The 21,362-nt window shown below is 45.3% G+C and overlaps 3 protein-coding genes and 3 pseudogenes across 3 annotated transcripts; 1 reads left to right on the forward strand and 5 right to left on the reverse strand.

Annotated features, from left to right (window-relative positions):
• Nucleotides 1–1,249: 1,249 nt before the first annotated feature.
• On the reverse strand, nucleotides 1,250–2,605 carry LOC134479426 (ornithine decarboxylase-like; annotated as a pseudogene).
• A 2,656-nt stretch (nucleotides 2,606–5,261) lies between these two features.
• Nucleotides 5,262–5,669, reverse strand: LOC134479444 (M-phase phosphoprotein 6-like). Its single transcript, XM_063262796.1, has one exon. The coding sequence runs from the start codon at nucleotides 5,667–5,669 to the stop codon at nucleotides 5,262–5,264; it is 408 nt and encodes a 135-aa protein (XP_063118866.1).
• Nucleotides 5,670–6,166: 497 nt separating this feature from the next.
• Nucleotides 6,167–7,027, reverse strand: LOC134479432 (dnaJ homolog subfamily C member 17-like). Its single transcript, XM_063262786.1, has one exon. The coding sequence runs from the start codon at nucleotides 7,025–7,027 to the stop codon at nucleotides 6,167–6,169; it is 861 nt and encodes a 286-aa protein (XP_063118856.1).
• Nucleotides 7,028–9,122: 2,095 nt separating this feature from the next.
• Nucleotides 9,123–12,848, reverse strand: LOC134479417 (pre-mRNA-splicing factor CWC22 homolog). Its single transcript, XM_063262777.1, has one exon. The coding sequence runs from the start codon at nucleotides 12,723–12,725 to the stop codon at nucleotides 10,005–10,007; it is 2,721 nt and encodes a 906-aa protein (XP_063118847.1). The 5' UTR covers nucleotides 12,726–12,848; the 3' UTR covers nucleotides 9,123–10,004.
• Nucleotides 12,849–16,395: 3,547 nt separating this feature from the next.
• LOC134479150 (dnaJ homolog subfamily C member 17-like) lies at nucleotides 16,396–17,122 on the forward strand (annotated as a pseudogene).
• Nucleotides 17,123–20,188: 3,066 nt separating this feature from the next.
• The window catches only part of LOC134479151 (ornithine decarboxylase-like), a 104,853-nt pseudogene continuing 103,679 nt past the window's right edge, over nucleotides 20,189–21,362 (reverse strand).

Here is a 21,362-nt window from a genome sequence, read left to right on the forward strand (position 1 = left end):
ATAAGTGGACCACTGGTGTCGATGGTCCCTTACCTTCAGGGACAGTGGGAATAATCTTGGGAAGAAGTTGATTCACTTCTCATGGACTCATGGTGTATCCAGGGGTAGTAGATGGGGATCACAAGGAAGAAACAAACCAGCTAAAGGGGAGGAAGGAGATAGGACTGCTCAGCTGTTTCCCTACAACAGGGGGAAGGCTGTTCCTGTGGCATGAACAGGGGCTTTTGGGAGCACTGGGCAACATGTGCTCTAGCACACAGGTCTATGATCATAGATATAGATTGTCCAAATATGGGTGTGTGCATAGAAGTGTTGGTACATACAGGAGCTGATGTTACTTTCCCAAAAGTCTTGGAATCCACATTGGCTACCTCAGGTTTTGATGCAATTTATGGGAGTTTGTTATTTCAAATAGCATTGTGTCCAATTGTTTGCCTGTGTAGGACCAGAAGGGCAAAAAGAGAAATTGAGACATGTGGCTGACATACACTTAAGCTTATATCGGGAAGGGTCATTTTACAACAATTGAGTTCTCAAAATAGTAGCCCTGCAGTTTCAGGGACAGCAAATGTGGGAATTAGGGTGACATGGTAGTTACTCCTGGGGAAGGATTAATACAGGTAACAGAGCACAGGTTCTTTATAGCCCGGACTTCTTTACATCTTTGTTACCCCGTCATAGCTTATGGTAACAATTGGCTTGAAAGGTTGTTCTTCAAAATACCCTTGCATGAGAAAGACCCCTGTCTTTGCATTCTCCCTAGCTAGTTCGAATAATAGTCATCCCCTAAAGAGAAAACTGCAAAGTTTGTCCAAAGGGAATGTTAAATATTCCAACTTTGTCATATTTTTGTGTAACAACCATTCACAATTATTTGTAAGCAATTCCCTCCATCTCTCATTTACCATTTTACGGAAGACATTCTGTTGGCTGATTCTGATAAAGATGGGTTTGGGAACATGGTAAAACAAAAGATTCTACTATACTTGGGATTACAGATTGCTCCAGAAAAAATAAAGGGGAGACCCACTAGTTATCTGGGTTATAAAGTCCAACAAACAATTCAACCACCAAAGATACAGATCTGTAGGGACCAGTTGGGTACCCTTCATGATTTTCCCCAGATGCTGGATGAGTAAATCTTCTGCCCTAGGCCTTCCTATGTGCATGATCATAAGGAATGCAGGTAAATGATCCATACACTCTCCACCATTCACAGAATACATGGAGCCTTGCTCATTGACTCCTCTTCATCATCAGAACAGGCTGCTCCTTCCACACTTTTACTGGGCAATGATGTCGACTGCAACTGTGAAAGCAGAGGAGACACAGTATCTGCCCGGCTCAGCTATGGTTCTCACTCCAGAGTCGGATGGCAAGTGCTCGTCCACAGCTGGGTGGATTACACTGTGTTCCCTTCAAATTTAAGCTTTGTATCTTCAGATCCAGGAGAGCCACCACCAATTTCAAGCAGATCCATGCTGAAACCAACTTCTCATTCCATGTCAAAGACACAGCGGGTGTGTGATGCTGCCTGCATGAAGGTCTCAGGGTCAGTACATCTACTGCCCTCATGGAAGCTGATGGTCTTTTGCCTGTTCCATGAGAAGCCTGCTGGTTTTAAGTGTGGCAACAAACTTGACATTGAGGTGACAAAAGGCTCTGGAAGTGTCAACATCCATATGTAAAACCAACTTTGCCTTTGGATGTGCTCTGGTGACTTTGATTAATTCAATTTCACTGACAAGGTCCTAATGTGGACTCCATCAGTGGAGGCATACTTGACTTGAGACACTTGTTTACAAGGATTTGCATAGGTAATGCTCTCTGGAGGCACCCAAGCCTCTACACCAACTGAATGCCACTCTTGCTTGCACAGTCAAATCCTCTCCCACTTGCAGCTAGAGCTCTGCTGTCGTTCCACTTGTCTGTGGAAGGGAGTCACAAGGCAAGAGCTTTTAGCCACCTCAGATGCTGCTTTAGAATCTCTTCGAGGTGTGATATATAGAAAGCTTCCTTATTGTCAGGGAAGAGTTCTTTTTTTTTTTTCTTTTTTTTTCTTTTTTTCTTTTGCTGTAGAATGTCCTTGGCAGTAAAGCCTTCCTCAAGGATATGGCAACCAAAGTTTTCCTTAGTAAAGCTGCTCATGGTTCTTGATATGCCTGCGGAAAACAGCACTGGGCCATGTTGGACAGACCCAAGGTGAGGACTGCACCAGACCCTGAGGATCATCCAGCCATTTGCTGATGCTGATCCTAGGTGGCGCCAATCCTCTGGCTAGGGTGGCTGTTGGTGATGTCTGCAGGGTCTGTCCCTCAATATTCTTAATGTTGGTGAAAATGGAATAACATCTCGAAGAGGTTATTGAGAAACCTGAATAACTAGGCCAAGCAATGCAAGGATGTGTTGACATGGGAAGGGAACCCAGTAATAGTATCCAGGGGATGTGTTTATGCTTCTGTATATACAGAATTGAAAACTATGGGTACAAACAGAACCTTTTACAGTTTAGATCTGACTAATAGAAACCTCTTGTGAGCTGAGACAGTGTCTTCACCAAGCCCAGGTGATTCACAGACTGTGTCAGTTAATGATTCTTCTACCTGTGCATGCAAATCAACTTCAAAAGGGCTAGCACAGAAACTAGACAGATTGGGCAACCAATGCTACAGCTACCTTTTCTCAAACTAACCATTTTTTTCTCCCTTGGGGCCCATAAGGAATTGTTCACCCCAATTTAGCAGGAAGCAGTTTTATGAAGATCGTCGCCCTAGTCACTTAATCTGGGGTGTATAGGTTTGGTCATTTAATGTGATATAATTGTTATCTAGGATGAAAGGTTATTATTGGTTATGACCAGGGATGGATAAACATTTAAAAATCATTTTATTTGAATTATTATATATTAGAAATTTAATGTATTTAGAAATTTCAGATATTTGTCTTACCATTACATATGCAAAGCTATTTAAGTTTTTGTTTGCATTATATTTTGATGGAAATTTTAAATTGTTCTGAAGTACCATATATTGATAGGAACCTAAGGTGGTTCTTTAAATACTGTATATTGATACAACCATGAGGTTTTGTTAAGTATTTATCTATTCTATACATGTGGCTTTTACTGAAAATATGATGGTTTTTACATTAATTCCCATTGCGTGTAGATCACTAATGATAGGAAAAATGGGACAATTCTTAAAGAAACAGGGAGATATGAAGAGGAAACTTCTAGGTCATTTTGCCAAATGATTTGCTCAGGCACACAGGTAAAAGGATGTCTTGCTAAGGAAACACGTCATAGACTTCTCCTGAAGCAGACACAGGTGAAAGGATGTTTGGATATAGCAGACAGGTAAAAGGGCTCCTGATGAAGGAGTATAAATCTGACTCCACAGACTGTGGGAGATGAGCACTGAGCTTTGGTTTGCTCCACCTGGCCATTCTTCAGTAAGGACACTGCAGGTATTGGTTCCCCTTACATAGCGTGGTTGAGCTCAACCTGTGATAAAGCTGCCATGGAGAGAAGCTTGCCCAAGAACTGCTCCTGAGGTTCCAGCAGCAGTTTGTCACCTCTGTGGCCTGACCTCAGGTCGGTGGCCAGCCTGGTGGTTTCTTCAGGATTTAGGTACAGCTGCCTGGTGTCTGCTTGCTGGCAGGACTGGACTGTGGCTGCTGGTTCGAGCCTGTTTTCTGCCTGCCTTGAGGACTGGACTGTGGCTGCTGAGTTGTATTTGGTGTTTGCTCTGGGATTGAACAGCTGCCCAAGGAGATGGAGCTCAATCCAGAGAAAGACTGCTGAGCCGGTCCACTTCCGCACATCCTAATAACTTTTCTCTGCCACTGCATCTGCTCTGTGGTGGGCTAGAGGAGAGCTTAAGAGGAGGTTTCAAAACATTTATGCCTACAGGTGGCACCCAAAGTGCCTTAGTCATAATGGGTAACTCTGCTCCTAAAGTGGTAGAGGGAACTGTAGATTCTCTGGGGTGAGCAATGTTACTGAAGGAAGTGGATAAAATGGCAGGTAGTGTTGCTGGGTGCTATCCTACTGTGTAACTGGAGGAGATTTTTGATTTTGCTTTGTATGTTCATAAACTATTCTGGAAGTTTGGAGTGAAAGCTGAAAACTCAAAGTTCACTCAATTCTCTTTTGCTAGAAAAGATGACAGACTTGACTATGCACGTAGAGTTTGTGACTAGAATTTGAAATGCTTGGAAAGAAGAGCCAAGCAGAGAACAATGTTCAGGCTCGGTGAATGAGACTGGGAATGTACCCATGATGAAAAGGGGAAAGAAATAGACTGGAAGGGAAAGTGCAGCCCTGCCCTGCTCCCTGTGCATTCACTACCAGGTGCTCAAATGCCTCAGGGAGACAAGGGGCTGGGAAGAGTAGGAGGCAGCACAGGCACAAAAGGATGATGTGTGAGTGAGTGCACTCCCACAAGATTTTCTCAGGCCTGCAGAAAGGCATGCATCCTTCCCAGTGTCTCTGCAGCATGTGCCTGCTACTGATGCTATTCCTGACAGTGAGCTCACCTGGTGACTGGTGGAAATGCCAGATTTTGAAGCATTTTAAAAATCAACTATTTTCCATCATTACCATAATTGTTAGGAAGTAGTAACAACTCCAGAGGTATCGACTTTTTTATATGAGACACATTTATTATGGAACATTAAAAAATGACCAAGATGACTGTTTAAAATACATAAACCCCACAATTCTATACATAAAGACCTAAGAGCATGCAGATACTCTGGGCTGGAGAGCCATGTCTGTTCCTGGTCAATCACTTCTGAAAAGTTCTCAAATACTGAAATCCAAAGCAAATGAATTGGCTTGACATGATTCAAAAAGTAAAATATAAACGTAAGGGCATTAAAACCAAGGCAATAATTAGTCTCCAATCCTCATTCCTGGAGAGTAACTGAGAGCAGGTGTAGGTGTGTGCCCTGTCTGTGTGTATATTCACACAGAATCAGGCCAAAAGTCAAGGGAGCGGCGTGTACCCACATATGTGAAGCCCCGAATGCTGTCAAAAGGATGTAGAACGGCTATCCTCCTTCTGTCTCAAGAACAGCACATTTCCAACCCTAGGCATCCCTTAGAAGGGACCAGTACCGAGGACAGGAGGGTGAGTTCAGACCATGCTGTTCTCACAGCATCCACTGCATCAGAGGCATCCATATTAGTCTTCGGGCTTTAAGAACATCTTAATTTTCATGGCTTTTATATTTCCATTTTCATCTTCTTCATCATTGGCTCAGTCCCTATTCTTGGCAAACATTTTCCCAATTGTTCCCTCCAAAGTCTCATATCTTCTTGCCATTTCTTCCTCCGGCACGTCAGCCTCTACAGTCTCCTCCTCTTCTGCCGCCGCCACACTGTTCCTGGAATTCATCTGAAGCATGAACTTCTCAACTTCAGGATTAAAGCCTCTGAAAGGCATCCTTCCATAGAGAAGGTCTTCACACAGGGAGAAGCTCTGCTCTTCTATGATGAAGCTCTCCTTCTCCTTCAACTCCGGCAAATCCAGGTACCAGTCCTCATCCCTGATCGTCTTCCGTTCCTCCTCTTCTAGCTGTTTCTGGTTTTCCGAGTTAAGGCCCCTCTGCATGAACTTCATTCGCAGCAGGTTTGTGGATAACTTCGTCTTCTGCTCCGACGCCATGTTGGATACATTTTCAGAGGCTTCCTGCTGTACTGCGCTTGCGCAGGGTCAAGAGGAGAGCAAGATGTTGTGTTCTGTGCTAACTTTTTATTGTGATGTAAACAAGATGGGTATGGCAGGATGTAAGTCAGATAAAATAAGCATGGTGGTCAAAAGTCCACATCACTTCAGAAGTCAGAATTGCATGCTATCCTTATGGTATTGGAATATCCTGAACCTCTTAAGGTAATTACAGATTCGTTGAATGCAGGGTTATTTTGCCTATAGGGACTGTTGAATTTGTCCCTGATAACAATGAATTAACTTTATTCAAATGCAACAGGCCATCAGAATTAGAAATTATCCATTACATATCATACATATTTGGTTTTCTTTCTGTTTGTTTTGTAAAAAGTTTATTGGTGATGACTCAGAAAAGGGTGTGGGGTGGGAAGGCTGAAGTCGTGCTACGTGGGCCGCACCTCATCTTCCTGCTGCGTCTGCGCCATCAGCTGCCGTCACTCAGTGGCCTGACGCATGCCCATCATGACCAGACTCTTATATTCCCTTTCTGACAACACTGAGCCCTTCGACAGTCCTGGGGGACTGGGGTCCACCGTGCCCTGGGGCTGTCCCTCCAACCAGGAAACCTTCAGAGGGTTGTCAGCCAGGCCCACTTCATTTCTGATGGCCAGCTCCGCAGCTCTGACAGTTGCAATCTCCACTATGACATTGCCTGGCTTCCTTCCGGAAACTACCAAGTTGAGAACCTCCCCATACTTATGTAAAACCCTCAGGAGGACATCTCTGGAGTAGCCCCCTTGGGACTCATCCTCCTTCTTGCACGTCCACTTAAGCTTTAGTTTGGGGGTTCTTTTGCCTTTTCTATTTTCTGTTCTTCCTCTCAGCCTCTGTTCTCGGTCCTGGCGGATCTGCTCCTGGATCAGCCATTGCTGCTCTTCCAACTGACTGGAACCCTCTTCTCGTAATCGAGCCATCTCCTGCTCTAGTGTGGTGGTGTTCATGCTCTCCTCCTCTTCCTCAGTACCCTGGGCCTGGGCCTCCCACTCCCTGGCCTCCAGGTCGAGCTTCAGTTTCTTCCTGTTCTCGTCAAGTCTCTGGGTCCTCTCTGCAGCCTGCTTCCTGGCTTTCCTCTCCTTGTCATAGGCAGCCCTGGCTGCATCATCAGTCAGTACCTCCAAGGCCTGGGACAGCTTGTGGAAGAGTTCAGCTGCTCTGGGGTTATCTAGATTTTTATCTGGGTGGCAGGAGTGTGCTTTTTGTCTGTAGCCCTTCTTCACCTCTTTGTCTGTCGCCTTCTCTTCAACGCCCTGCAGCACGTAGAGTTCCATTTGTACTAGCACTTTGATCACTGCCATGATTCTGAAAGAATAAAGATTTTAAACTATCCCCCACTGACCCTGCTGTGAGGAGAAGTGCACCTCACACTGAAGCACCTCATATAACATGTTTTGGGGATGTATCCTGTCTATAGCCATCCCAAATCATCTGGCTTCGATAAGGCCTGACTCAACAGTCCTGAGAAAAAAGAGAATTAGGGTCAACTTGCCCCAGAAGCAGGGTGGCCTAGAGTTGAACTGAGCCCAAGTTACAAACCAATGAAATTGCTTTCTGTGACTGTTGCCAACTACCTATGTAATTTTCCCTATAAATACCTTCCCCTAATAGGGCTTAGGGTTGACTCCTCTGTCTCCTGTGTAAGATATGTGTTGTTCCCAGAGCTCTAGTTCCTCAAATATCCCTCTTGTTTATTACATCAAGACTCGTTTCTCATGAGTTCTTGGGGGGTTGCGTCGTCTCGAGATTTGAGTGGGGGTCTTCCCCACCCCATGGTCTTTCATTTAGGGGCTCGTCCGAGATCTCGCAACCACCCACAACTTCAAAGACCTTCTTGGAGGTAAGGGGGTCCCCAATTGTGTCTGAGTGTGCGGACGCTGTCTGTGTCTCTGTTCTGGTTCTGCTTAGTATCTGCAAAGCGCTTTGGTTTCGCAGCCGCTTTCTGGAGCTGTAAAGCTCAGAAGCTGTGGTCAACAGACGTGTCCGGAGGACCATAAGCTGCACCCTGAGGGATGCTTCAGGGCAACAGGAGAGCCAGGGATGCCTGGTGGTCTCCTATTGGGTAGAAGAGGTTCTGTGTTCCTCTTGGAAGAGAACCTTCAAAGACCTCTTCATCTGAAACTGCTTTTGGCTGGTGCCTGTGGACTAGGCACAGCAGTTGTTGTCTGGATATTGTGGTTTCTTTGTGTTTTCTGTTGTTTGTTTGTTTAGTGTTTTTTTGTGATGATAGGACAGACAGTAATGACTCCCGTAAGCCTGATGTTAGATTATTAGACAAGTTAGGGACAGAGCACATAATATGTCAGTTGAAGTTAAGAAGGGAAAGTGGCAGACTTTGTGTACCTCTGAGTGGCCAACTTTCAGTGTCGGCTGGCCCCCAGAGGGCTCTTTTGACCTGACTATGATTCTTTGTTAAAGCTATTGTTTTTCAGGAAAAACTGGGAGCACACCTGGACCAGAAACCTTACATCTAGGTCTGGCAAAACCCGGTTCAAAATCCTCAGTACCCTCTGCTCCTCCTAAGATCTATCCTGAGGTGGGGAGCCTCCTGAATGGCCAGCTCCTCCCCCGTATTTATGCCCCATTTCCTCCCCAGCAGCCTTATGACCTCTGCTCCACAGGAAGAAGAAGCGGGGAGTGGGTTTTCGGCTACAGGTACCCGAAGCTGCAGGGCTTGGAGCCCCACAGAGCCTGACTCAACAGTAGCCTCGCCTTTGTGCACTTATGCTGTCCAACCTCCTGAATCCTCTGCCCCTCTGGAGGTCCGGCCCAGGGGATGCAAAGTTGGCTAGCACTCACCCCTGACTCCTCTACTGGCCAGATTCTTGTTTTTCCCTTGCGGGCTTATAGACCTCCCCCTGGTCCAGGCAATGGGATGCAGCCCCTTCAGTATTGGCCTTTCTCCTCCTCTGATCTTTATAACTGGAAACTTAATCACGGAACTATTTACTTTATTTGTCAAAGAGTTTTACTTGGTCCTCTTGGTGCTTAACTTAGAAGTTAAAAATAATTTGCTTGAGAAAAATGGTTTTCTGCCAGTGAGTTTTATCTTTCTCTCTTGAGCCTCCTTCCCAAGGAGAGATTCTCCTCCCTTTGCTCCACTTGTCCAGTCTAGCTGCTGTTAACAGTTGTGTATGAAGGACTCCAGGTTAGCGAGTGACCCTGTCTGAAGCAGGCATTATCAGAACCTAAAAGCTTTATCTTAGATCCTGAAGAAAAATTCTCCTGTTGCTTAAACATTCACAGCTTCTAAGGAAGGGACAGCGCAGAGTAGGGAAGTGTGGGGCTGAGGGTGGCAGGTGCATGGGCAAGCAAGCTGCAGGCTGTGCATGGGCAGGGGCATGAGCCAGCTGGAAAAGAGTTTCAAGGTAAAGGGTCGGTTGGCCAGGGCTGATGCTTTGACAACAAAAAGAGTGCATTAAGAGAACTTTCTTTGAGAGAGCCTGCCTCCCTCCCCTTATCCCCTGGCCCTATTCTAAGAGAAGAGTCTGTCTACATGGACAGTGCCTTTGATCCTATCCCCTCAGCAGCCAGTTCCTTCCCCTGTGATCCAAATTCCCCAGGTTGGTAGGCAGGGAAGCCCCTAAAATGGTTTCAAAAAGAATCTACAACAAACTGTGAAGAACTTTGTTTTGCCAGTCAAAATTTAGAATTCAGGCTTTGGCTGTGGCCAAGGTCAGGATTAATCTTTTCTTTTCCATGGGCCTTTAACCCAGTGTGACAGTTTGGTAAAGGGCTGCTACTGAGGTCCTGAAAGTCCCAGGTGAACCTGTTACAATTCTTATGTCAGCAACTTGGCATCTAACACCCAGGTCCTAACCATCTCTCCATTCTTTTGTTATTAGTTCTTACTAGAGAAGAAGGGGAGACGGAGAGAGGGGAGAAGCCATGGCAGGTGATGTTAAGATTCTGCTCTGTGTATTTACAGGTTGTTTTTAATGTTCTCAAGGGATGGATGGTACCGGGCTTTGCATGTTTGAGTGGGCAATTATATCTTACCAATTGGATCTAAGATTATTGTGTTGTGTGTTCTTTTTTTTTTAATGATTCAATGAACATTTGTTCCTTTTATTCACAAAACATAAGATTTACCCCTTTGTTGAGTCCCTTTTCTTTATGATTTTACACAAAGAACCTTGAGATATATCAAGTATAAAACATGTCAAAAAAAATCTTTAAAATTTACAAACAGGTACTTTATACAGAGTTCTCTATAAAATCCATCAATGTAAAAAGGACATTGGACTGAATGTAAGGCGAGTCCAGTTGTCATTAGAGTTATTTGTGTTTTGTTGGAGACTTTTCTCTCCTCCGGTCCTGACTTCTCTTTGATTCTCTAGAATGTTCAGCGTATCTGCTAGGTTTTTCCCAGCGTCTCTCAGCACCGTTCTGATACCTGTCGTCATCATCTCCTTTACGACCAGAATGCTTCCTACTCCTCTCTCTTGACTTGGAGCGATCTTTTCTTCTAACATTATCACTGTCCTGATTTCGGGTTCTTTGCTTCTCATTTTCAGAAAAAGAATCTCTTCTCTCTCGCCGCTTCTTCTTTGGCTCGCCATGCCTGTCTTCTGGCTCTCTGTGCGAGCCTTGTTCTCGGCCATTGCCAACTCTGCTGTAACTATTCTCATGACTTCTGTCCTCCATGTGCTTTGCTGGGGGATCTCGCCAGTCTGCATCTCGTGAGTTCTGAGCTCTGTGTCTTTCAGACCTTGCTCTCTCAGTCCTCCCTTCCTGATGCCTTTGGTCCTCTCTGCCTCCTTCTCGCCGCCTGTCACGTGCCTGGTGGCTCCTGGCTAACTTATCTACTTCTTCACCTCTGGCCTTTCCTTGTCTTTTCTTTCTTGTACCTTTAGCTGAGGCAGAGCTCTGACTGCTGTCGGAGGAGTTGCTCGCTTCACTGGAGGACTCTGAGCTGCTCTCGCTGCTGTCAGAATCTGAGTCAGAGGAATCAGACCCCGAGGAAGACTCTGAAGATGAAGATGTCAGGACCGGTTTCTTCTGCTCAGCGTCTGCTTTCTGGGCTACGATGACCTTGGGCGTATTTTTCAGATGTTCTCGAAGTTCATCTGTCAATCCTCCGAGACCTATGGAAGTGAAGAAGTTGATGGCAAACCGGGTGTTGCGTGGGTTGTCTCGGGGTAACAGTCCTTCAAAGAACGGTTGAAGAGTTTCATCCTTTAACCTCGCATTCAGTTTAGGAAGACCCATGTATTCACACAGCTCCTGGAAGAAGATCTTGACAAAAATCCTACTGGATGATGTTGTCGTCTCTTCACTCAGCTTTATACACTCGAGAACACTCCACGGAAGTGAGTCTGTGTATAAAAGGTGAGCGAACATCTTAGCAACATTTCTCAATTTGTTTGTCTCTAGGCGGTGGATGGTGTCGTACTGTTCCTTGAATATACTTTCAAATGATTCCATGTACTCTTTTTTCAGCATACAAAACCGCCCAGCTAACAGGCCAAAAAATTTTTCATAGGTTCTTTGTTGGGCACAGCAATCAAGTATCATGTTGCAGAGTTCTTTTGTTTGGCTCTCAGCAAACTCCATTTTCAGCAACTTGTGTGCACATTCTTCAAAATCTAAACTTGACTGAATAGCAAGATATATTGTACGGCGAAACGAGACTAGGTTGATTTCTGTTTTATCATGGATAGTTACTTTTTGTCCTCCTTCCTCCTCTTCTCCTTCCTCCTCGTCTTCCTCCTCCTCCTCCTCATCTTCACTACTTCCTGCTTCCTGGTCTGTGTTTGAGTCACTGTCTCCTTCATCAAGGATTTCTTTTTTAATAACCTTGTACTTCTCTTCATTCTCCATAAAATTAGGATCCATCTTGAAAACATTAAGAACATCTTCTGGATTGTAGTCATCCTCCAATGGGAGCATGTGTGTAAACTGATCATCCTCTTCCACTAAGTCAAGTCCTTCCAGAATAACAGGGTGGTCCTTGAATCCATCCTTCCGTACAGCAAACATCACTTCAATCATGTACTGGACTCTTTTGTCAATCTCGGACTCATGCACAATGTTTCGCAGGCGTTCAAAGATTGCATTGATTCCCCTTGGTGACACCTGGGTTAATTTGAGACCACACTCCTTGAGGAAGCCGATAGCTACTTCAACACTGTCATCTGTTGGTCTCTCTAGCAGCAAAGTGAGGATCTCCAGGCACAGAACCTCATGTGCCACATTTTGATTAGTAAGATGTGCCACAAATTTTGAAGCAGTCAGGCAAAGTTGCTTATCGTTCCTTCGGTATCCTTTACGAAAATTAATAATTAGTCTCTTGAGGATCAGTTCTCCAATCTGTGGGAACTTTGAGTTGATTATCGCCACCAAAGCTGCATAAAGGTGAGTGAAGATGGGAGAAGCGCTCTGTGCTTGCAGAACAGATCTGGACAGCAGTCCTCTCCCTCTGACGATGTTCTCTTGAAGGAGCTCTTGGATAATGATGCTTATATTACAGATGTTGACCTTGTTGATGAGACCATTGATGGATTTCTTCATAGCCTCCCAGCTCATCCTCTGGTATGCTAAGCTGGTTTTTTCCGTAATCTGCTCCTGCATCATCCTGAGCTTTGCAGGAGGAATATACGCTCCCCCGGTGCGGGTGAGCAGCGGGTCCTGCTCATCCTTCTTCTTCTTCTTCGATGTGGGTTCTTCCTGAGTAGAACTCTGGCTCACTCCTCGGTCTGGGCTCCTCCTTTCCGGAGACCGGGATTTCCGGGACCGTTTCCGATGGTCTGCTTCTCTTTCTCTCTCTCTGCGTTTCTCTCGGTCCCTGCTTCGTGCTTCCATGCTGTCATCGTAAGAGTATCCTCTTCTGGATCGCTCATAATCTGACCGGCTGTAATCAGAATAGTCTCTATCCCGGGGGGACCGGTCTTGTTCTGTATATCTGTCTTCTGGGGAGGAGCTCCTCCGGTGGTATGAATTGTGGCTCTCCCTTCTGTCGTGACCAGAGGATTTCATGTGTGCCACACTACTTTTCATTATTTTCTGCTGTCGGCTGACCCGATAAACCAGATTCTTCAGGTTTTTTCAAGTGACACGTACTCAATGGTTTGAGTTCCTTGTCAGTTTTCTGTCTCCACACGTCACCTAAAGCTCCACCGCGCCGCCTTCACACCAGAAGTGACGTTGTGTGTTCTTTCATGTGAGGGTTTGAGTGTAGGAAAGTGTGTGGCTGGGCCGTGTTTCCGCCGAAATATCTAGCAGATATCTTGGGGCACCACAGTGAGGACCTAGCGGGGTAAAAGCAAATACTCTTTTCTATTTTATATATTTTTACAGCAACAGACTCTAGCTCTAAATTTCTTAATTTTGGATGCACATGGCCGCTCTGCTGCGGATCGCCATGCTGCTACTACACCTATGACTAATACAGAAGTGAAGTGAAAAGATGTCTTAACTGGTGAATTGTGTGGCCCAGATCCCATGCTTTCGAGATCTAGGGGAGCTGTTGTGTTTTTCCACAGAATCAAGACAATCCAATCTGGGTACCTGAGCGTTTGACTCACAAACTGCCTCCTGCTCCTCCTGACGATAGAACTATGCACTCTATTATTGCTGGGAATGGTAATCCAGGTTGATTCACTCACGCTGTGGGCTATTGCCAGATCCTGGCCAGTACCTATGCCAGTTCATAGCAATTCTACTGTTTTGCCAACTTTTTTCTCCACCTCCTGTTTGCGTGATGTTCCCTGTATAGTGCAAAATGGAGAACTGCCCCAACGGTATACTGCCACTAATCTTTCCTTGTTGCGTACATTATGTTTTACTCTTAAAAATGCCTCCCAGCCTTCTATATGGCTGCGAAGGACCACATTGGCTAATTGGTTAGATCGTATGAGCAGTAGTGCTATGGGCACTGGGGCCATCCTGGCTGCTTTGAGACAAGTTACCCAAGGAGCCTCTTCAGGCAGCAGAGACACATCAGTCGATAATTCCGCTGATCTGAACATCACAACTTTAATTATGATGCATAATTATAGTTTTCCATCATGGCCGGGGCAAGGCAATCACACACTAGATAACTCTACCTATCGTAGAGTCTTACCCACTTGGCATCTGGCTTTCTATTAGCTAATCAATGGATAGATTTAATCCAAGAACAAATTGAAGCATTATATCATATGACACAGCTGTCCTGTGTTTCCTCCCTTAGAGGTTTATGCATTACTCCTTTGCAAGCTAATTTTTCTCAGTATTCTCAACAGGGCAAAGAAATCTCGAATTACCTGAAAGGAAACTGGTCCATGAAAGCAGAGCAACTATCGAGACAATTGCTGATGCAAATTGCTGTCCTTAACAACACTAGATTGGAACCCATCACGTTTGGAGATTTCACCTCATGGATTACTAATGCTTTTTCCTTTTTTAAGGAATGGGCTGGCATGTTTGCCTGGGGGGCCATTGTCCTCTTGGGATGTGGAGTATGTCTATGGCTCTTCTGCCGTTTACAACGAGAACATGCTAGACACAAAGCGATTGTTTACCAGGCTATGGTCGCCATTGAAAATGGTGCGTCTCCCAACATATGGCTGCCCTCTTTAAAAAATTAAGAGTTCGCCCTAGATCATTTTTGTCATGATCATGTGAAGTCATTGTATCCAGAGACGGGCAACTTTCCTCGGGCTTGGACCAACCTAAGACACGGGGCCTGTTGGCAATAGGGTAACCCAATGACGGGCAAGGCCAGGTCTCCTAGAGGTACGACCTAAGACAGGAGCAATGGCAATATTGATGTGACACCCTGATCTAGACAAGTCATAGACAGAGGTGGCTACACCCCGTTTAAACATACAAGCTGGTCAAATGCTCCTCTGCCCAGTTTCTCCCCCAATAAACACACACGTATAGCCCAGAACGGTGTGTTACAGCATAAGTTCATTTCTCGCCATTGGGGTGCAGTCCTAACTGCAAGAGTGGCTCGCCATGGCCGAGCTGGGCACTCTGTGAGGCATGTCTGATCTCTCTCAGACCACTACTTCTATCTAATGTTTTTTTTATAAAACAAAAATGGGGGAGTTGTAGGGAGTCGCACATAACAGATAAAAAGATGGTGCTGACATCCGGTGGTTGTTTGTGGTAAACAACCGTATAGTGCATGTGTTGGCATACCTCCCGCATCTACAAGGCCAGGGTGATATTCCTGCTAATAAGGTATTTCATGCTCCACCAATCCCTAGAGGACAAATATACAGCCATAGTCTGTTTTGCATATAAGGCTAGTGCCTTTGTTGCTCGGGGTCCCCCGTATCAACAATGAGGTGTTCCTGAAATAAAGGCTGTTGAGAAGAATCCGACAGTGTTGCATCTTCCTTGCTGCCCGAAGTGGGCGTGACACTTAACAAGACAAATAATACAAGGTCCTACGTTTTGGGTGATTGGGGCTAGTTCTTTAAATGAATCAATCCTGCTCCTCAAATTGGGAATCTGAGTGTCCAAATGCTAAAGATCCTCAACCCTGAAAGGTTTTTGATTGATCAACAAAGAGCCAACAGGCAATGACTAGGCAGGTAGACTGAGGCAGGACTGTATGTGTCTGCTCTTCTTCCCTGCCATGGTGATCTCCCCCCCCCTTCTTCTGTCCTAGTTCCTAGCCCCTGCATATCTCAAAGTTCTGCAATTATGGAGATGCCTGCACAAATTAAAAGTGAAAATGCTCTCACATATTGTCTTAGTGAGGTTTTTCTAGAGTCACAGAACTTATTGGTAGTCTCTACATACTAAGAGAATTGGTTAATGACTTACAGTCTGTAGTCTAACTCCCCAACAATGATCAGCAGCAGCAGCTGTGAATCTAGGATCTAGCACTGGCTTCCTCCCAGGAGGCAGGCAGGCAACAAAGGACAGACTCTTTCCTTCCGAAAATGTCCTTATGTAAGTCTCCAGCAGAAGGTATGTCCCAGATTAAAGGTGTGTACCACCACACCTGGCTCTGGGGCTTGCTTTGTCCCAGGTGACCTTGAACTCAGATCTCTTTGCCTTAAGCTCCTGGGATTCATAGTCACTTTGCCTCAAGATCTTCATACCAAAATCCAGGCCAGAAACCTATATCTCCCAGCCTCAAGATCAGGATCTAAGGTGTTGGTGGTCTGATGGCTTAGCTGGTGAGACAGCAGCGGTGATTTAATCTCCGTGATGCACACAGAAGTGGCAGCAGGTGTAAAGGCAGTGCTCAACATCAGGACCCTCAGTAGCAATCTCGGGTCATGTGCGCACAAGAGGCTTGCACTGCAATTCTAGGGCAATGTGACTTTGTCCTGGGAATGCACACTTCCATCCATCTTTACAAAGGCTCCCTGCCACAAGCCCAGGGTAGCCCAGGATGGTCCTAACTACAGACAACAGACATGTGGTGAGGAAGGCCTATCCTCTGCTCCAGAGTTCGGTGGCAGTGGGGCAGGGGTGCCAGGCCACATGGGCTCGGGAATATCAAAATCCTCACGAGGTGCATCTGAGTCGTGGCACCAATGTGAGAGTTCCTGGTTCAATCCTGTGATTCGGAACTCATGTTAGCTTTTCAAATCTTGGCCCATGTCTGGACAGAACACACCCAACCACTATGATTTCCTTGAGACAATGAACCAAGTACCCTGTATAAGAAAATCATGTACAGGGCTCCTGGGAGTTGTATCAATGCAGGTTTAGGGTAGAATCATGACGGTGACCAAAGAGCTCTTACAGATGGATCTGTACACACTGCTGGGTGTCGAAGAGAAGGTGGCAAACACAGAGGTGAAGAAGGCCTATAGACAAAAAGCACTCTCCTGCCACCCAGACAAAAATCCAGATAACCCCAGAGCAGCTGAACTCTTCCACCTGCTGTCCCAGGCCTTGGAGGTTCTGACTGATGCTGCAGCCAGGGCTGCTTATGACAAGGAAAGGAAAGCCAGGAAGCGGGCCACAGAAAGGACCCAGAGACTTGAGGAGAACAGGAAGAAACTGAAGCTCGACCAGGAGGCCAGGGAGTGGCAGGCCCAGGCCCAGGGTACTGAGGAAGAGGAGGAGAGCAGGAGCACCACCACACTAGAACAGGAGATTGCTCGATTTCGAGAAGAGGGTTCCCGTCAGTTGGAAGAGCAACAAAGGCTGATCCAGGAGCAGACCCGCCAGGACCAAGAACAGAGGCTGAGAGGAAGAACAGAAAATAGAGAAGGCAAAGGAACCCCCAAAGTAAAGCTTAAGTGGACATGCAAGAAGGAGGATGAGTCCCAAGGGGGCTTACTCCTGAGATGTCCTCCTGAGGCTTTTACACAAGTATAAGGAGGTTCTTAATTGGTACTTTCCAGAAAGAAGGCAGGCAAGGCATAGTGGGGTATGCAACTGTCAGAGCTGCGGAGCTGGCCGTCAGAAGTGAAGTCAGAACCAGCCCTTGTGATTAACAAGTGGAAAAACTGTTACTAAAGACCAGCTGCTTGGTAATGGGCTAGGGTGGCTGTTGGTGATGTCTGCAGGTTTTCCGTACTCAGAGAAAATGTTTATAAGGTTCTGTTGGTAGCCTTGTTTTTCCTTCTCTGTAGATACATAAGCATAGCCACATCCCCTTAATATTATTGCAGGTTTCCATACTAAAGTCGTTTCATTTTCACCAACATTAAGAACACTGAGGGTCAGAACCTGCAGACATCACCAACAGCCACCCTAGCCAGAAGCTTGGTGCCACCTTGAATCAGCTTCTGCAAATGGCCAGATGATCCTCAGAGTTTGGTGATGTCCTCACCACTGGTCTGACCAGCTGTGGCCCAGTGCTTTTTCTCTGTAGGCATATCAAGAACCGTGAGCAGCTTTACTAGGGAAAAGCTTGATTGCTATATCCTCAATGAAGGCTTTACTGCCAAGGATATTCTACACCAAGAAGAAGAAAGAAGGAGGAGGTGGAGAAGGAGAAGGAGCAGGAGGAGGAAAAGGAGCAGGAGAAGGAGGAGGAGGAGGAGGAGGAGGAGGAGGAGGAGGAGGAGGAGGAGGAGGAGGAAAAAGAAGGAGGAGGAGGAGGAGAAGAAGAAGGAGAAGAAGAAGGAGAAGAAGAAGGAGGAGGAGGAGGAGGAGGAGGAGGAGGAGAAGAAGAAGAAGAAGAAGAAGAAGAAGAAGAAGAAGAAGAAGAAGAAGAAGAAGAAGAAGAAGAAGAAGAAAAAGAAGAAGAAAGTTGTTTCTTCCCCTGACAATAAAGATGCTTTCTGTATTGCAGATCTCAAAGACATTCTAAAGCCCAGCAGCGTGTAGAGATCCATCTGTAAGAACTCTTTGGAGAATTCTAGCCTAAACTTGAATTGATACTACAACTCCCAGGAGTCCCATACTTGGTTTACTTATACAGGGTGCCTGGTTCATTGGCTCAAGGAAATGATGAAATGGACAAATTACTAATAGGAAACAGGTTTAGAATCCTCTAATTTTCTTGAGAGACATGTTTATGGGAAAGGTTTAAAGAACAAAACTTCCATCCCTTAACAAGACAAATAATACAATGTCCTAAGTTTTGGGGGATTGATGCTAATGCTTTAAATGAATCCTGCCTCCAAAAATGGGAATCAGAGTGTCCAAATGCTAAAGATCTTCATCCCCAGATGGTTTTTGATTGATCAACAAAGAGCCAACAAACAATGACTAGGCAAGTAGACCGAGGCAGGCCTGTATGTGTCTGCTCTTCTTCCCTGCCATGGTGATCTCGCCCCCTTCCTCTATCCTAGTTTCTAGCCCCTGCAGATCTCAATGTTCTGCAATTACGGAGATGCCTGCACAAATTAAAAGTGAAGATGCTCTCACATATTGACTTAATGAGGTTTCTCTAGAGTCACAGAACTTATTGGTAGTCTCTACACAGTAAGAGAACTGTTTGATGACTTACAGTCTGTAGTCCAACTCACCAACAACGATCAGCAGCAGCAGCTGTGAATGGAAGTCCAAGGATCTAGCAATGGCTTCCTCCCAGGCGGCAGGCAGGCAACAAGAGACAGACTCTTTGCTCCTTCCAGTGTCCTTATGTAGGTCTCCAGCAGGAGGTGTGTCCCAGATTAAAGGTGTGTACCGGATTAAAGGTCCGTCCCAGATTAAAGGTGTGTACCACCTCCCATGGCTCTGGGACTTGCTTTGTCCCAGTTGACCTTTGATTCAGAGATCTCTTTGCCTTAAGTTCCTGGGATTCATAGCCACTTTGCCTGCAGATCTCCATACCAAGATCCAGGCCAGAGACTTGTATCCCCCAGCCTCAAGATCAGGATCAAAGGTGAGCCTTCCAGTTCTGGATTTTAGTTCATTCCAGATATAATCAAGTTAACAATCAGGAATAGCCACTATAAGATCTTATCCAATAAGGCGCAACAATTCCTAGCATATAAGAATATAAAACCTGTTACAATATACCATATAATCCCATGGGACAAGTTATTCTAGAAAGAGTCAATTGTACCATCAAAAGAGATGCCCATTAAATAAAAAAAGAAAGTAAAAACGGACAAACAAACACATAAAAAAAAAAAAAAAACAACCCAAGGACAGAATAAATAATGCATTGTTAACTCTCAGGGGTTTTTTCCAAGATTCTTTATTTTCAAAATTATCTCTGTTGTGGTTTGCCCTGGAGTTATCTTTATTTTGATGCTAATACCACTTCTTCAAGGACAGTCAAGAACTCAGGATTCAGGTGACTTCACCAGAACCTTATCTCCATTGAATTTGTAAAATACAGGTGAGAGTCAGGGACAGGATAGAAGGAGGCCTGTCATTGGGTGAGATGGAAGGAGAGGCGGGAGAAAAGTTTGAAGGAAGAGGTGGAGACTGGGATGGAAAGGAGAGAGAGGAGCAAGGAGAGAGAGGGAGAGAAGCCATGGCAGGTGACTTCAAGATTCTGCTCTGTGTGTTTACAGGTTGTTATTAATGTTCTTATGGGATGGATGGTACTGGGCTTTGTATGTTTCGATGGACAATGATAACAGACCAATTGGGTCAAAGGTTATTGTGTTGTGTGGTCTTTCAGGTGTAGATTTAAGTGTAATAGAATGTGGGGCGGCTGGTCTGGGCCACCACAGAGTTGGGATGTGTTTCTCCCAGGATATCTAGCCGATTTCTTGGGGCACCACGGTGCCGGATCTAGCAGGATAAAAGACAGCCTTGTACTTTTTTTTAATTTTTTATATTTTTACAACAACAGGTCACAACATAAGCTTTTGGTGCATTCTGCCAATGTACAAGCTACAAATGCTTGCTCAGCAGCTGGGGGGCACTCAATCGTATCATGTCTGAAAAGTAAATAAAAGTCCATATAAAACACTGTGTTCCTATGGAAACTTTAAACATTTAAGTGTGACCCCCATCTCCTAGCTTTCCATACAGCATTGGTGCCAACCCTTCTCTTACATAGAGATTCCAAACCAGCAGTAAATTAGTCAAATGATCCCCCCAAATGCCTGAATTCAAACTAAACAGGCAGGAAAGAGCTACAAGAATGGCATTTACACATTGAGAGTAGCAGAGGCACAGGCTGTAGGGTGAGGGTCCTTCCTGCTCTCCTGGAGGCAAGAAATGGGAAGAATGCCAACATCCTGCTCATCTACCTCTGGAGGGAAGCCATGGCTCTGTATCTCCTGCATGAGTAACCACATTGGTGGTGAGAGTAAAGAATAGATGTTTGTCCTCTGGAGTCCATTGAAAGTAGAAGCAGGAACAATGGTATATGCACCCATGTTCTCAAAATTTCGTAGAGCATGAAATTACATGTTGTATCTTCTGATACAGGAGAGCCGCCACCAATATGAAGCAGATACATGCTGACAACAACTTTTGTGCCCTTGGCAAAGACACAACTGGCATCTGTCAGTGCCTGCAAGAAGGTCTCAGGGGCAGGACATCCACTGCCCGCATGGAAGCTGATGTCAATGATGTCAATCTTTATCTCCTTTGCCTTTTCCATGAGAAACCTGCTGGTTTTGAGTGAGACACCAAATTTAACATTGAGGGGACAAAATGCTTTCGAAGTGTCAATGTCCAACTGCAAAACCAATTTTGCCTTTGTCTGTGCTCTGGTGACTTGCATCAATTCAATTTCACTGTCAAAAGTCCTAATGTGGACTCCATTACTGGTGGCATACTTGATTTGAGACACTTGTTTACAAGGATTTGCATAGCTAATGTTCTCTGGAGGCACCCAATCCAGTACACCAATTGTATTTCAGTCTTGCTTGCACAGTCAAATCCTGTAGAATTTCCAGCTAGTGCTCTGCTGTCATTCTACCTGTCTGTGAAAGGGCAAGAGATTTTAGCCATGTCAGATGCTGCTTTAGAATGTCTTTGAGGTCTGTAATACAGAAAGCTTCTTAATTGTCCGGGGAAGAAACTTCTTCTTCTCCTCCTCCTCCTCCTCCTCCTCCTCCTCCTCCTCCTCCTCCTCCTCCTCCTCCTCCTCCTCCTTCTCCTTCTCCTCCTCCTGCTCCAAAAGTCCACATCAATTCAGAAGTCTGAATTGTGTGCTATCCTTATGGTATTGGAATATCTCAAACCTCTTAACGTAATTACTGATTCATTGAATGCAGGGTCATTTTGCCCATAGAGACTGCTGAATTTGTCCCTGATAACAATGAATTAACTTTATTCAAATGCAACAGGCCATCAGGATTAGAAATTATCCAT

The sequence above is a fragment of the Rattus norvegicus genome, chromosome 6 (assembly GCF_036323735.1).
Source record: "Rattus norvegicus strain BN/NHsdMcwi chromosome 6, GRCr8, whole genome shotgun sequence".
In the NCBI taxonomy this organism is placed as follows: domain Eukaryota; kingdom Metazoa; phylum Chordata; class Mammalia; order Rodentia; family Muridae; genus Rattus; species Rattus norvegicus.